A 13812-nucleotide genomic window follows, 5' to 3' on the forward strand; every position below is an offset into this window, starting at 1 on the left:
TACGAACTAACCCTTGATGTGACTCATGAGCTAGAGCAACCAACTTCTTCCTCACTGTTATTGGTGGAACCTGTCTATCACCACGACGGACCATTTTGCTTTCTGTAGCCAGTTCGTTCCATACCATAATGTAAGTGTTCTTGTCGCCATCTTCATCTGATCTAGGCTTAAGGCATTCTTGCTTAGAAAGCTAGTCTCGTATATAGTATAATTCTTCGCAGTTTTGAATTTCAACCGAGACTCTTCATCATTAGTAAATATTGTTGCCACATTTCTACTTGGAACATCTTTTGGCTCTGTACATGACTCTGGAAGTCTACTAAGTGCATCTGGTATTTCATTCAAACACCCTTTTCTTAACAGAACATCGTAGTTCTAAACCATTAGTCTTGCACGCCAAAGCTGTATTCTAAACCTATCTCGGTTATTTTCAGTAGACAGTGCTTGGTGATCTGTGCCTCAGTGTAAATTTGTGACACTATAGATAAACTCTCCACTTCTCAACAGCCCAGACACAACCCAAGGCTTCCTTTTCTTCTACTGAGTATTTTCGCTCAATTTCTCTGAAAGTTCTAGAAGACCAAACTACAGTCACCTCTTTTCCATCTCTGATCTGAGAAATTTGAGCACCTAGACCACAATTTGAAGCATCCGCAGATACTATGGTAGGCAGTGTTGGATCAAAAAAGAGCTAAAGGACCAGCTTCAACTAGTATTTTTCTGATTTCATCAAAACTTTGCTCAGTCTCTATTGACGAGAAAAATGTACATGTACTTCTCAAAACTGCACGCAGCAGTTCAACTACTGTTGAGCAGTTTGAAATATATTTAGCATAGTATGAGATTAGACCTATGTAAGATGGAAGCGCTGATGCATCACTTGGAATTGGTGCATTCACTATAGCTTTCATTGTAGATTGGGGGGTGATATCGTAGGTGAGTGATATTCTCTCAGCTGATGAGGTATGGTCAACAAATGACGCAGTGTCTTTTCTGAAAAAGAACTTTGCTATATTTAACATCAAGCCGGTGTCAAAAAGTGCTGAAAAACTACTTTCAATGTCTTTGTGCTCTATCATGGTTCTGGTGGCAATAAGTATATCATTGAAGTAGAAACTTACACCAGATATATTTTTTCAACACCAAGCTCATCATTTTCTGAGAAAAAGCTGGAGCGGATGCCAATCCAAACGATAGTCAACAAAACCAAAACAAGCTTTCGTGGGTAATAAACGATGTAAAAGGTATTGCTTTCTCATATATAAAGTGGAACCTGACGATTACCTGCTTCCAAGTCTACTTTTGACAACACCTTAGCCCCGTCTAATCGATTAAAAAGTTAATCTATATGAGGTATTACGTGAGCTACTATAGCTTTCTTTATTCCTTGTAAGTCAACACATAATTTTACTGATCCATCAGGCTTATGTACAACCACCAAGTTTGAAACCCACTCAGAAGCATCAACTTGTTTTATAATTCCTGATGACTCCATGTCTTACAGCTTGTTCTTAAATTCTTAAAATGATTATAGCCTTTAACATGTGTTCCATAACACTCTTAGGTTTGATGACGTCCTCTGGCAGGACTTGTTTGATGACAGCATTCTTGCCGTCAATCGCAATTCCACGATCGCTCCAGATCTCTACTCAGCAAACAATATCCCTTGGTTACCACATAAAGTGTACAAGCTACACATCGTCCATTGAATAGCACATCACATTTCAAACAGCCCCAAGTTTCAGTATGTGTCTGATTATACAACATAGATTTTAGAAGGCATGGCAGCGATTCAATGTCAGCAAAAGTTGATTTAACGTCATTTGCTGTCAATATAGACACCTGTGATCTAGCGCCACATATAAGGTTCATTACTTTGGAAACGTTTTTAGACATCAAGGTAACACTGCATTTTATTGGTTGGTCTACCCTGCTTTTAACTTGTAGGACATATGAGGTTTATTCATCTACTTTAATGACTGAACCCTTGCTAGCAGCCTTGTCTTTGCAACACTTTCTAGAGTGTCCAGTTTTGTGGCAACCAAGCATTCAACATTCTTTGCGGGACAAACTGGATCATTAACTAAATGTGATCCCGCGTCACATCTAAAACGTCTCTTCCCTTGACCATGACATTCCCTCTGCACCGGTTCTGCCGGCGCTTCTACAGTTACTTGAGGCTTGTTTATCAACTTCACTGCATCACTAGATGCCTCAATATTCCTGCATGTCTGCAGTGCCCCATCTAGTGTTAAGTTCACATCCATAAGTAAACTCTCTTTAATAGGGTTGTCATTAACATGCAACACACAATTCTGCTCCAAATCATGAAATGAGCACATTTTGCTAAGATCACTCAAGTCATTCACATACCGATTCACACTCAGACCCTTTTTCCACTCATGTGTTCTAAATTTATATTGCTTGGCAAACACATTGAGTTTTGGTGAAAAGTACTGATCAACCTTTTTGAAACATGTATGATACTCTCGTTAGTCAGTGCATGCTCTGTAGTAGACTCTAGTAGACTGTAGTAGACTGTAGAGTAGTTATTGTATTGTAAATCAATGTTAAGATTGATGAGTCAAGATGAGTTTTTATCAAAACGACGATCAGTGAATTGTATGTTTTAGGCAGAATATTCATGCACTGCTTTTCATTCCGTACACCACTTCCATTTTATGCTACAGACAATTTTGTGGCTGTTTATCATGGGTGGGGTAGTACATTCACTGTGATGAATCAAATTGTTATACTTTTGCGGCAATGCATAACAAATGTGTCAATGTAGATCTGACAAAGTGTCCCAGCATTCACTACATAACTTTTCAGGAATGCTTGTGCTGTTCATACGATGGTGATTTTAATATTCATAACATAGAACTAGTTTCGGTTTATGTGCGTTTGCAAATACAGGTAAAACTTTAAGGAGAGTTTCTGGACATACAATCGCACAGCTAAATTCTAATGTTATTAATATATTTTGAACTGGTTTACACAGAAAAGTTTGTTGATTGCAGAAGATAATTTTCGCAGTAAAACAACGTCTGAAACAACTAGAGATGGAGTTTCGACAGAGAGGATAACAGACATGAATAGCATAGTATTTCATATATTTGTAGAATAATTCATACTGTAGTAAAAAGGTAATTGCTCGTATGTACGTCCGAAGTCAGTACGTCCGAATAAACTCGACCAAGTAGTTTTGCCTCGTTCCCATGCTTTTGGTTTACATATAAAATCTTAGTCGTTTTGTGGGTGATAGGTTCTCGGTTCAATTTCAAAACTTCAAGTTGATTGGACTATTAGTTTTTGAGATACTGCCGGTAGACAGAGAGCACTTTTAACTGACCAAAAAATAAAAAAATGGCCGCTTTGAGAACATTAGTTTTTAATGACACACTGATTGAGGCTCTTGATAATGAAGGGTGCAAATTAAACAAAGCTAGAAAGCCTCTTTTTTCAGCAACCGGAGTTTTACACTAAAGCAATTTGTTTTTCTATTCATAACAAATATACTCTATCAGACTCAGTGTACTGTAATTATTATTCCTCTTCAGTTATCTCTAAAACATCGCTTGCTTGAAAGAGTGTAAAAAACTACTAGCTTTAGTTGAATTCTGCTTTTTCTTCACATTCTGCAAGCTTGTAGCTTTAATACGGTATCATCATATTAAAGCTCTAAGCTTGCAGAACTCTATACTAAACAGTTGAAACATAGTTGTGCTGTGTGAATCGCTTTCACAGTTGATGGAAATATGTTAACATGGTCAAGGTTGAGTGGACTGTATATACAAGACTAGGCTTAAAAGCCAACATCTGCTTCAATCCATCGCATCAAAAATCAATAAATGATAGCACACCCGCAGTAACATGCAACAGCAAAAACCTTGTTTCTTCAGGATTGCAATGTGTAACATGACAGCTATCACATCTATAAAGATAAAGAATCATTTAGTCACTGGCATGTGGTGTAACCTACATTGTGTATTGAACACAGACCTGGGAGCCTCCTTTTGTGTGTACTTTTTTATTATTATATGCTCACACCATGCTTGCCCATAAACATACAGTGGTGCAATGGCGGATTTAGGATTTATGGCGTGAGTGAGTTTAGTACTTGTGCATTGAATATAGATTACACCTACTTCCCAACATTTATGAACTTTCAAAACATCTCTATTTTCGCCATGTTTAGCATTAAAGTATGTAGAATAATGTTTCTTAAAATTCTGTCAAGCTCAGAACACTAGCCTACTGTCAATTATCTAGCTATAAACAGCTTTTTCAGTACTCCATTAATTATACACGTTATTAAAGCACTCACTAATGATTGAGTGCTTGTCTAGCAAGGATACGCAGTTGTTAGGTATAACTTGTTTACCAGCATGCCTTTCAAGTTTTTCATTGCAGTGCCACTTTATTGAACTTTTTTTTATTGATTATGTTTTACAAAGGAAATACAAATAAATGGTAGTTAGACTGCTCCAGGAATGCTTTGTTAATTTGAATAAGAAAAAAATAGGTTCTCTTCAAAGCCTTTAGTTTGAATTAAATCCAAATAAAGCTCATTTTCAAACGATCAACGATAAAACTAAAAGCTACATATTGTTAACTACAGTTGTAATAATAGTTTATAATATAACAAATACTGAAAGCTGAGCAAGAAATTTGTTGTTCGCACGATCCGTATGGTAAATTCCAATAGATTATGTAAACTACATATATGTTGGTTGTAAAGATTCTTTTTTCATAAAACTGTTTTGCAATGCTAGAGTGAAGGCGGAATACACAGACTTTTGAAGGGTAGCCATATTTGTAGAGACCAATGAAAACTTGTTGAACTAGATTGTTGATGGAAGCAAGGGCAGATCATTTTTGGGTACTGAGCTAATTCATCATTCATTGTAGATACGGCATGCTATTATCATGACGAGGGAACTTGAGGAAAGTAGAATGTTGGTAACCTGTGCTGTCTGTGTAGAACTTTTTGAAGAGGCGAGAATATTGTCCTGTTCACATTCGTTTTGCCTCCACTGCCTGATTGGGTGCCAGGCACAAGCTAGGGAAGGAGGTGCTTCTGTCGTCAACTGTCCTGTCTGCAGAGAGCTGACTGTGCCTCCTTTAGTGGACATTCCTCTTTTACCCCAGAATCTCTTTGCCAATTCTGTTGCAGCCCTCATCCGGTCTAATGATAGAGCTATGCGCCAGGAGCTTTATGGAGGTACAACAAGTTCATGTTTTACCTACCTTTACATTGAGTTGTTTTGTGTGTGTGGCCAGTCAGTGAGTTGTTCTGTGTGTGTGGCCAGTCAGTGAGTTGTTCTGCGTGTGTGGCCAGTCAGTGGGTTGTTCTTTGTTTGTAGCCAGTCAGTGAGTTGTTTTGTGTTTGTGACCAGTCAATGAGTTGTTCTGTGTTTGTGGCCAGTCAGTGAGTTGTTCTGTGTGTGTGGCCAGTCAATGAGTTGTTCTGTGTGTGTGGCCAGTCAGTGAGTTGTTCTGTGTTGTGGCCAGTCGGTGAGTTGTCCTGTTTGTGGCCAGTTAAAATTCTTCAACAAAATTGATAGCGCATCGTTTTTATGTATGCTCATAGTGAGGGCACTTTCAATTTTCTCGTTTTTATATGTTTGTAGTATTTACATGTTTTTGTTTGATCTCACTTTCTAATGGTTTTATTGCGCAGTTATTGGTTCTATTACATACATAAAGTTTACTTACCGGGTGTTTCATGTTTCTTCAGTTCACTCAAACCATTTACTCAAAAAACTTGTAACCTTGCAATGTTTCTTCCATTTACATTTGCAAAAATCCACAACTATCATTATTTATTTCATTCACACATTACATAGAAATAAATTTCCTATTTGATCTGAAGTGTTTGATATAACCAAAGTCTAATAAACCTTTGTTTTTTTAATTACACAGAAGTGTCAAGATTGGATATTTATCAGTGACAGAAATGCTTACATTAGTTGTACCAAGTAAAGTAGGCTGGGTTTGTCGGATCGAAATTTTCTCAGTTTGTATTTCATTAGACATTTGAGGATCTCCTTTTTCTTTTGTCAAAAGGTAGAGATAAATAAATGGTTATAAAATAACAGTTTAACAGTCTGATGTTTGCCAGCCTTCCAGTATTTCCATGTTACTGAGCATTTGCACGTTACACACCATTAAAGTATATTTTAGGGCAGGAGGAAGATGTATTGGAGATGGAAAACCAGTTTTATATTGGCAATCTATTACCAGACTCTACGCAGGAGATTGCAAAACAGTCCTTCTGGAACAAGATCCTGCTGACTGCCACAATCGCTGCTGTACCTGTATTTGGGTTTTTTGCATTGTACTGTAGTAATGCAGTGGCCATCATAATTAGTCAACTGCTGGCCACTTTCGGGGTCGTGAACTCAGCTCAGTTCTTATGGAGAGGCAAATTGCAGCACACACAAACATACAAATGTAGTAACTGCTGCAATATACAGTCATCTGCAGTCAAGTATAAGTGTGGGTAAGTGCATGGCGTAGACTCATATCTTGCTCTTGATGTCTGTTTTTCGTTTGACCCCCTGGTATTTTAAATGTGTGTCTTAAGTATAGTCTTTTTAGTAGGCTATTGTGGATTTATGAAATAACTTTATTGAAATTTGTATCAAGTATTGTCAAGTCTATTAAGTACTGTTTAATAGTGTAAATAGTGTTCATTAAGTGGTGTTCAAGGTCATTACGTGGTGCCAAGTCCATTAAGTAGTGCTAAGTCCATTAAGTAATGTTTATGTTCATTAAGTAGTGCTAAGTCCATTGAGTAATGTTTATGTTCATTAAGTAGTGCTAAGTCCATTAAGTAATGTTTATGTTCATTAAGTAGTGCTAAGTCCATTAAGTAATGTTTATGTTCATTAAGTAGTGCTAAGTCCATTAAGTAATGTTTATGTTCATTAAGTAGTGCTAAGTCCATTAAGTAATGTTTATGTTCATTAAGTAGTGCTAAGTCCATTAAGTAATGCTCAGTGATTAGCTCGCCAACTAGCTCCAATGTTGCTAAGCAGACTAAAGGTTTTGTTGATCAAAACTAATAAGTACAAAATAGTTCTCTAAGCATTAGGTAGATAATTTAGCATTGCTTGCTAAAACTTTAGAGATATAAGATTAAATTGTTTAACAAGGTGAAAATAGTCTGGGGAAACCATTTGAAATAACAGCGCTGCAGTGGGAACAGAGCAGGTGCAACGATACATGAGCACTACTTCAGGTTTAGAGATATTTGAATTAGGATATTTTTTTTATTTCAGCCTCACACATTTAGGGTATTTATAGCACTTTGTAATTTCATTATTATTAATAAAAACATTAAAATAATTACATGAAAATAACGTTTATCTAGCTTATCTCGTGTATACCTAGCGTTTATAAGAAATCATCGTAACTAGCAATTGTTAAGAATGGGACTACTCTCATTGTGACAGTCTATAAACAATTTTATTCCAAGATAATATTAAAGTTATTAGACTAGATGACAGGCAGCTTTGTGGAGTCTAGTTCAGGCTGTTGATGATTCGGGAAATCCAGAGCAGCCTAGTTTAAGCAAGTGTGTAGGAAAATGACATGTTATATCTGGTCTGTTGATGATGCAATGGTGTGCAACCAACTGCCGTTGGTAACATGCATAAGTCTGCTTTACAACGATATTGTGTACTCAATGAAAAAATATTCTTTAGATATCCTCTCTTACACTCTCTCTAATTTTATTTTGTGAAATATTTAATTTAGTTTATTGTTTAATTTATTAAATCTACTAAATCTATTAATTTAGTTTTGTGAAAGACGTGCTCTAAAGTAATTAAGTTTTTGTTGCAGAATGTGCAATGACTTTTCTCTCTGTCCGCCATGTTTTGCTGGTGATGATATTTCCTTACGGCATCATATATTCTTGAAATTGAAGTTTCCACAGCGGCGACAGCTTCCTCTTGGACCAGTACTCAAGCCACAAGTAAGTATTGCTTGTTTTAAGTTATTTTATTTACCATTTTACAAGGGTGACAATCTTGACACTTGCCACTAAGTCTGCCAAGTGAGATGAAGAGATTTTAAGAATGCTCCTGCTGCTTTCCAGAAACTGTTAGTTACATGTAACTATTTGGTGCTCACAGAATAGTTGAACTGTGATGAAAAGTGGTGAATGCCTTTGCTCCTTACATTGTACATTTAGTAAAATATTACAGAATTAACTAGCAAAAGATTAAAAATCACTAATGAATACAATCAATCAGGTTTATGTTTGTTCAATTTTATTAATTTTTAGTATTGCTATAGCTACTTACCATTCAGTGCTTCAAAAAACTCTGTCCATTTGCTAAATTTGACGAAAGTGTTAATATACTGTAATCATAGCAGTAATAGCAGAAATATTAATGCTGCTTTATCGCCATAGATCACAAGCTAAGGGGTATCAGCCTTATGCTTCTGATGGCATCGAAACCAGAGTTAGTGAGTGGATTTTTGCTTTGGACACTTTTGTATAGCTTGTGTGCATTTTATTAAAATCTGTTACTATTTCATTTTAAAAAACCAAAGTTGTTTATATTCTATTCTTGTGAAAATTGGTAATTTTTTATAGTTAAAATTAGTAAAATTTGTTAATATTTTATTTTTCCATACACGCTCATCGTGTCCATACACGCTCATCATGTCCATACACGCTCATCGTGTCCATACACGCTCATCGTGTCCATACACGCTCATCGTGTCCATACACGCTCATCGTGTCCATACACGCTCATCGTGTTCGTACACGCTCATCGTGTCCGTACACGCTCATCGTGTCCGTACACGCTCATCGTGTTCGTACACGCTCATCGTGTTCGTACACGCTCATCGTGTCCGTACACGCTCATCGTGTCCGTACACGCTCATCGTGTCCATACACGCTCATCGTGTCCATACACGCTCATCGTGTCCATACACGCTCATCGTGTCCATACACGCTCATCGTGTCCATACACGCTCATCGTGTCCATACACGCTCATCGTGTTCGTACACGCTCATCGTGTCCGTACACGCTCATCGTGTCCGTACACGCTCATCGTGTTCGTACACGCTCATCGTGTCCGTACACGCTCATCGTGTCCGTACACGCTCATCGTGTCCATACACGCTCATCGTGTCCATACACGCTCATCGTGTCCATACACGCTCATCGTGTCCATACACGCTCATCGTGTCCATACACGCTCATCGTGTCCATACACGCTCATCGTGTCCATACACGCTCATCGTGTCCATACACGCTCATCATGTCCATACATTATTCGTGTGATCAAGTTTTCTCTAATTGTGTTGAATATTTCTGTGTGTTCCTTATGTTGTGTTAGAATTTATTTCATTGTCCGGTTGCTCGTTTTTCTTTGAAGGCATTTGGTTTGGCTGAGGCACTTGACTATGGTAACAGGGTGCATGGCAGGGCGTATATTCATAGCCCAGATCGCTTGCACAAGCTCGATGGAATAAAATGCAGTTGCTGTGGCATATTCCCCATTCGAGGGGTTCGCTATAAATGTGGGTGAGTCATATGATGAATATTTGTCATATAAGTTATGAGGGGTCTGCTATAAATGTGGGTGAGTCATATGATGAATATTTGTCATATAAGTTATGAAGGGTTCGCTATAAATGTGGGTGAGTCATATGATGAATATTTGTCATACAAGTTATGAAGCGTCCGCTATAAATGTGGGTGAGTCATATGATGAATATTTGTCATATAAGTTATGAAGGGGTCCGCTATAATTGTGGGTGAGTCATATGATGAATATTTGTCATATAAGTCATGAGGGTCCGCTATAGATGTGGGTGAGTCATATGATGAATATTTGTCGGTTGAAGTGGGAGCAGATATTTAGACAGTATTTTGGTCTACAAAGTCAATCTGTTTCATTATTTGCTTTGTATCCGAAAATTGTCATATATTGAAGTAATTATTCTTGTTCAAACACATTGTATTTTGTCTAATTTGTTCCAGAGCTAAAAATCAATAATCAATATTTAAAGCTACTACATATGCAGTGGTACCTCTACTTAGAAAACTAGTTCATTCTGGAAGTATAAATGCACCAATTTAAATTTGGACACAAATGTTACAAATATACTAGTACCCAGGAAGTCCTGTACGCCGTGAGAGATCATCATGCATAATAAGTATGTCCACAATTATTCCATCATGGTGTCAGAGGGTGCAGTGGTAGCCCACTTGGCTGCAAATTTGGATATTGAAGTTCAATTTCTGTGCTTTTGGGGCTTCGGACAGACACGGGTCTTATTATAGTAAATACTTGATAAATTTGTTAGACTAAACCATAGTTAAGTTATATTTGTAAAGAAAGATTAGACTAGATATAACTAATAAAAACTTGTAACAATATGGAATTAACCAAGAATAAACACGTTCATCTTCCGTTGGCACCTTTTACTCTCATCGGTTATGTTTACTCTTATCGATGGTTCTGATCTGGCGTTTTATAAAAATTCAAGGTAAAGAAGTTGTCTGTTATCAGCGTATAATAAATTTCTAAAATATACAAGGCATATGATGTCACAGGGAGCAATAGCCTGAACAGTGAAATATTTTTTTAGCATTTTTACATTTTACAAAATTTCACTTAACTTCTATAATTTTCTTTTTTCTTTGATAATAGCTGTCTCTTCCTCATTCATAATGAGCTCGTGGAATGCCATGTGTTATTAATTCTAACAGTTCTTATATGAAAGTCTAACAGTTCTTATACGAAAGTCTAACAGTTCTTATACGAAAGTCTAACAGTTCTTATACGAAAGTCTAACAGTTCTTATATGAAAGTCTAACAGTTCTTATACGAAAGTCTAACAGTTCTTATACGAAAGTCTAACAGTTCTTATACGAAAGTCTAACAGTTTTTATATGAAAGTCTAACAGTTCTTATATGAAAGTTTAACAGTTCTTATATGAAAGTCTAACAGTTCTTATATGAAAGTCTAACAGTTCTTATATGAAAGTCTAACAGTTCTTATATGAAAGTCTAACAGTTCTTATATGAAAGTCTAACAGTTCTTATATGAAAGTCTAACAGTTCTTATATGAAAGTCTAACAGTTCTTATATGAAAGTCTAACAGTTCTTATATGAAAGTCTAACAGTTCTTATATGAAAGTCTAACAGTTCTTATATGAAAGTCTAACAGTTTTTATACGAAAGTCTAACAGTTCTTATACGAAAGTCTAACAGTTCTTATACGAACGTCTAACAGTTCTTATACGAAAGTCTAACAGTTCTTATACGAAAGTCTAACAGTTTTTATATGAAAGTCTAACAGTTCTTATATGAAAGTTTAACAGTTCTTATATGAAAGTCTAACAGTTCTTATATGAAAGTCTAACAGTTCTTATATGAAAGTCTAACAGTTCTTATACGAAAGTCTAACAGTTCTTATACGAAAGTCTAACAGTTCTTATACGAAAGTCTAACAGTTCTTATATGAAAGTCTAACAGTTCTTATACGAAAGTCTAACAGTTCTTATACGAAAGTCTAACAGTTCTTATACGAAAGTCTAACAGTTTTTATATGAAAGTCTAACAGTTCTTATATGAAAGTTTAACAGTTCTTATATGAAAGTCTAACAGTTCTTATATGAAAGTCTAACAGTTCTTATATGAAAGTCTAACAGTTCTTATATGAAAGTCTAACAGTTCTTATATGAAAGTCTAACAGTTCTTATATGAAAGTCTAACAGTTCTTATATGAAAGTCTAACAGTTCTTATATGAAAGTCTAACAGTTTTTATATGAAAGTCTAACAGTTCTTATATGAAAGTCTAACAGTTCTTATATGAAAGTCTAACAGTTCTTATACGAAAGTCTAACAGTTCTTATATGAAAGTCTAACAGTTCTTATATGAAAGTCTAACAGTTCTTATATGAAAGTCTAACGGTTCTTATATGAAAGTCTAACGGTTCTTATATGAAAGTCTAACGGTTCTTATATGAAAGTCTAACGGTTCTTATATGAAAGTCTAACGGTTCTTATATGAAAGTCTAACGGTTCTTATATGAAAGTCTAACGGTTCTTATATGAAAGTCTAACGGTTCTTATATGAAAGTCTAACAGTTCTTATATGAAAGTCTAACAGTTCTTATATGAAAGTCTAACAGTTTTTATATGAAAGTCTAACAGTTCTTATATGAAAGTCTAACAGTTCTTATATGAAAGTCTAACAGTTCTTATATGAAAGCCTAACAGTTCTTATATGAAAGTCTAACAGTTCTTATATGAAAGTCTAACAGTTCTTATATGAAAGTCTAACAGTTCTTATATGAAAGTCTAACAGTTCTTATATGAAAGTCTAACAGTTCTTATATGAAAGTCTAACAGTTCTTATATGAAAGTCTAACAGTTCTTATATGAAAGTCTAACAGTTCTTATATGCAAGTCTAACAGTTCTTATATGAAAGTCTAACAGTTCTTATATGAAAGTCTAACAGCTCTTATATGAAAGTCTAACAGTTCTTATATGAAAGTCTAACAGTTCTTATATGAAAGTCTAACAGTTTTTATATGAAAGTCTAACAGTTCTTATATGAAAGTCTAACAGTTCTTATACCGTATGAAAGTCTAACAGTTCTTATATGAAAGCTCTTTGCGCTGCTCTTGAATCAGTTCTCTAGCACCTTCTGCCCCGTGGCCTTTCCTTTTGAAACAGCTTCATCGACTTTTTGCTCTTTGCACTCTATAGCCTCTAATCCATCAAAATCTCGTGGGGCTGCATCATCAGGCCACAGCTTTTCCCAAAATGTTTTTAAAGTGGATTTCATTTTGTAATCACTCCCCGTATTAGGGAGACTGAGGCCTCAGTGATCTTCCTGACTAATGGAATACCAAGAGGATACATTTTTGAAAAAATTTTCACATTTATCTTACTGAAAGTTTTTCTGAAACAACCAAAATATTTCATAATGTAAAAGCGTTGAATGTCGAGTCTTTCATATGCACAAATACCATTAATAGTTCTGCTCCCTGCTCTAGGATGTGCAGTAACTATGATCTCTGCGCAAGCTGTGAAGGTATATCCCACGAGATACACGATAGATCTCACGCATTCATGGTGCTAAAACATAAGGCCGATATAAACTTCATCTCTGAACCTCTAGTCCGTGCCCTGCTCTACTAGCCCATAGCTTTACATGTTATTTCTCAGACAGTCATGTAGTAAACTGTATTTGTTGCTATTTTTATACATATTTACATTTGTTATTAAACTTTTTATATTATATTCAAGACCTTTGTTTTGTTGCTCTCACCGCTTAATATTTACACTGTTTTTATTATACATTCCATTTGGTTATTGTCTCCACATGGAAGAAGTTGCAAATTTTTAGTAATTTTTGTTATGAGCATTTTTCTAATGCAATTTGCTGGTGCATTGTGAGAGGTTTTAGCATATCAGTGTCCGCATTTATTGTTGAGATAAAATTGATGAATCATTTCTCTTCTGTCTTTAGCTTTGTCAGCATTGTAATTTGTTATTTAAGAAGCATAATGAAATATTGCATTACCTTAATATGATCGCCTATTGCCTAGCTACTGTTTATCTATTTAATGGAAGCAGCATTTTTATCTGAGGTGCTATTTATATAAACATTAAATATGAATTATTTGCTTTACAATATATTTCAGCATGCAGCTAGTTGTTCATATGCAGCAAATGTTTACTAATGTTGAGTTGAATACATCTGTGTATCATCATTATAAACAAAAAATCACTATTAAAAATGCGTAATTACATCTTTTA

The 13812-nt window shown here is 35.6% G+C and overlaps 1 protein-coding gene across 2 annotated transcripts; it reads left to right on the top strand.

Moving 5' to 3' along the window:
• Positions 1 to 13766, top strand: LOC137406100 (uncharacterized). 2 transcript variants are annotated; one of them, XM_068092631.1, is made up of 6 exons: positions 1 to 130; positions 4912 to 5224; positions 6187 to 6505; positions 7852 to 7984; positions 9406 to 9554; positions 13047 to 13766. In XM_068092631.1, exons 2-6 carry the CDS (start codon positions 4930 to 4932, stop codon positions 13189 to 13191), a joined length of 1041 nt encoding a protein of 346 aa, XP_067948732.1. In that variant the 5' UTR covers positions 1 to 130; positions 4912 to 4929; the 3' UTR covers positions 13192 to 13766. The 2 variants fall into 2 exon arrangements, with proteins under 2 accessions (XP_067948732.1, XP_067948739.1); XM_068092638.1 differs by having other exon boundaries at positions 9406 to 9550; positions 13047 to 13180.
• Positions 13767 to 13812: the final 46 nt, after the last annotated feature.

Source organism: Watersipora subatra, chromosome 1 (assembly GCF_963576615.1).
Source record: "Watersipora subatra chromosome 1, tzWatSuba1.1, whole genome shotgun sequence".
NCBI classification, from domain to species: domain Eukaryota; kingdom Metazoa; phylum Bryozoa; class Gymnolaemata; order Cheilostomatida; family Watersiporidae; genus Watersipora; species Watersipora subatra.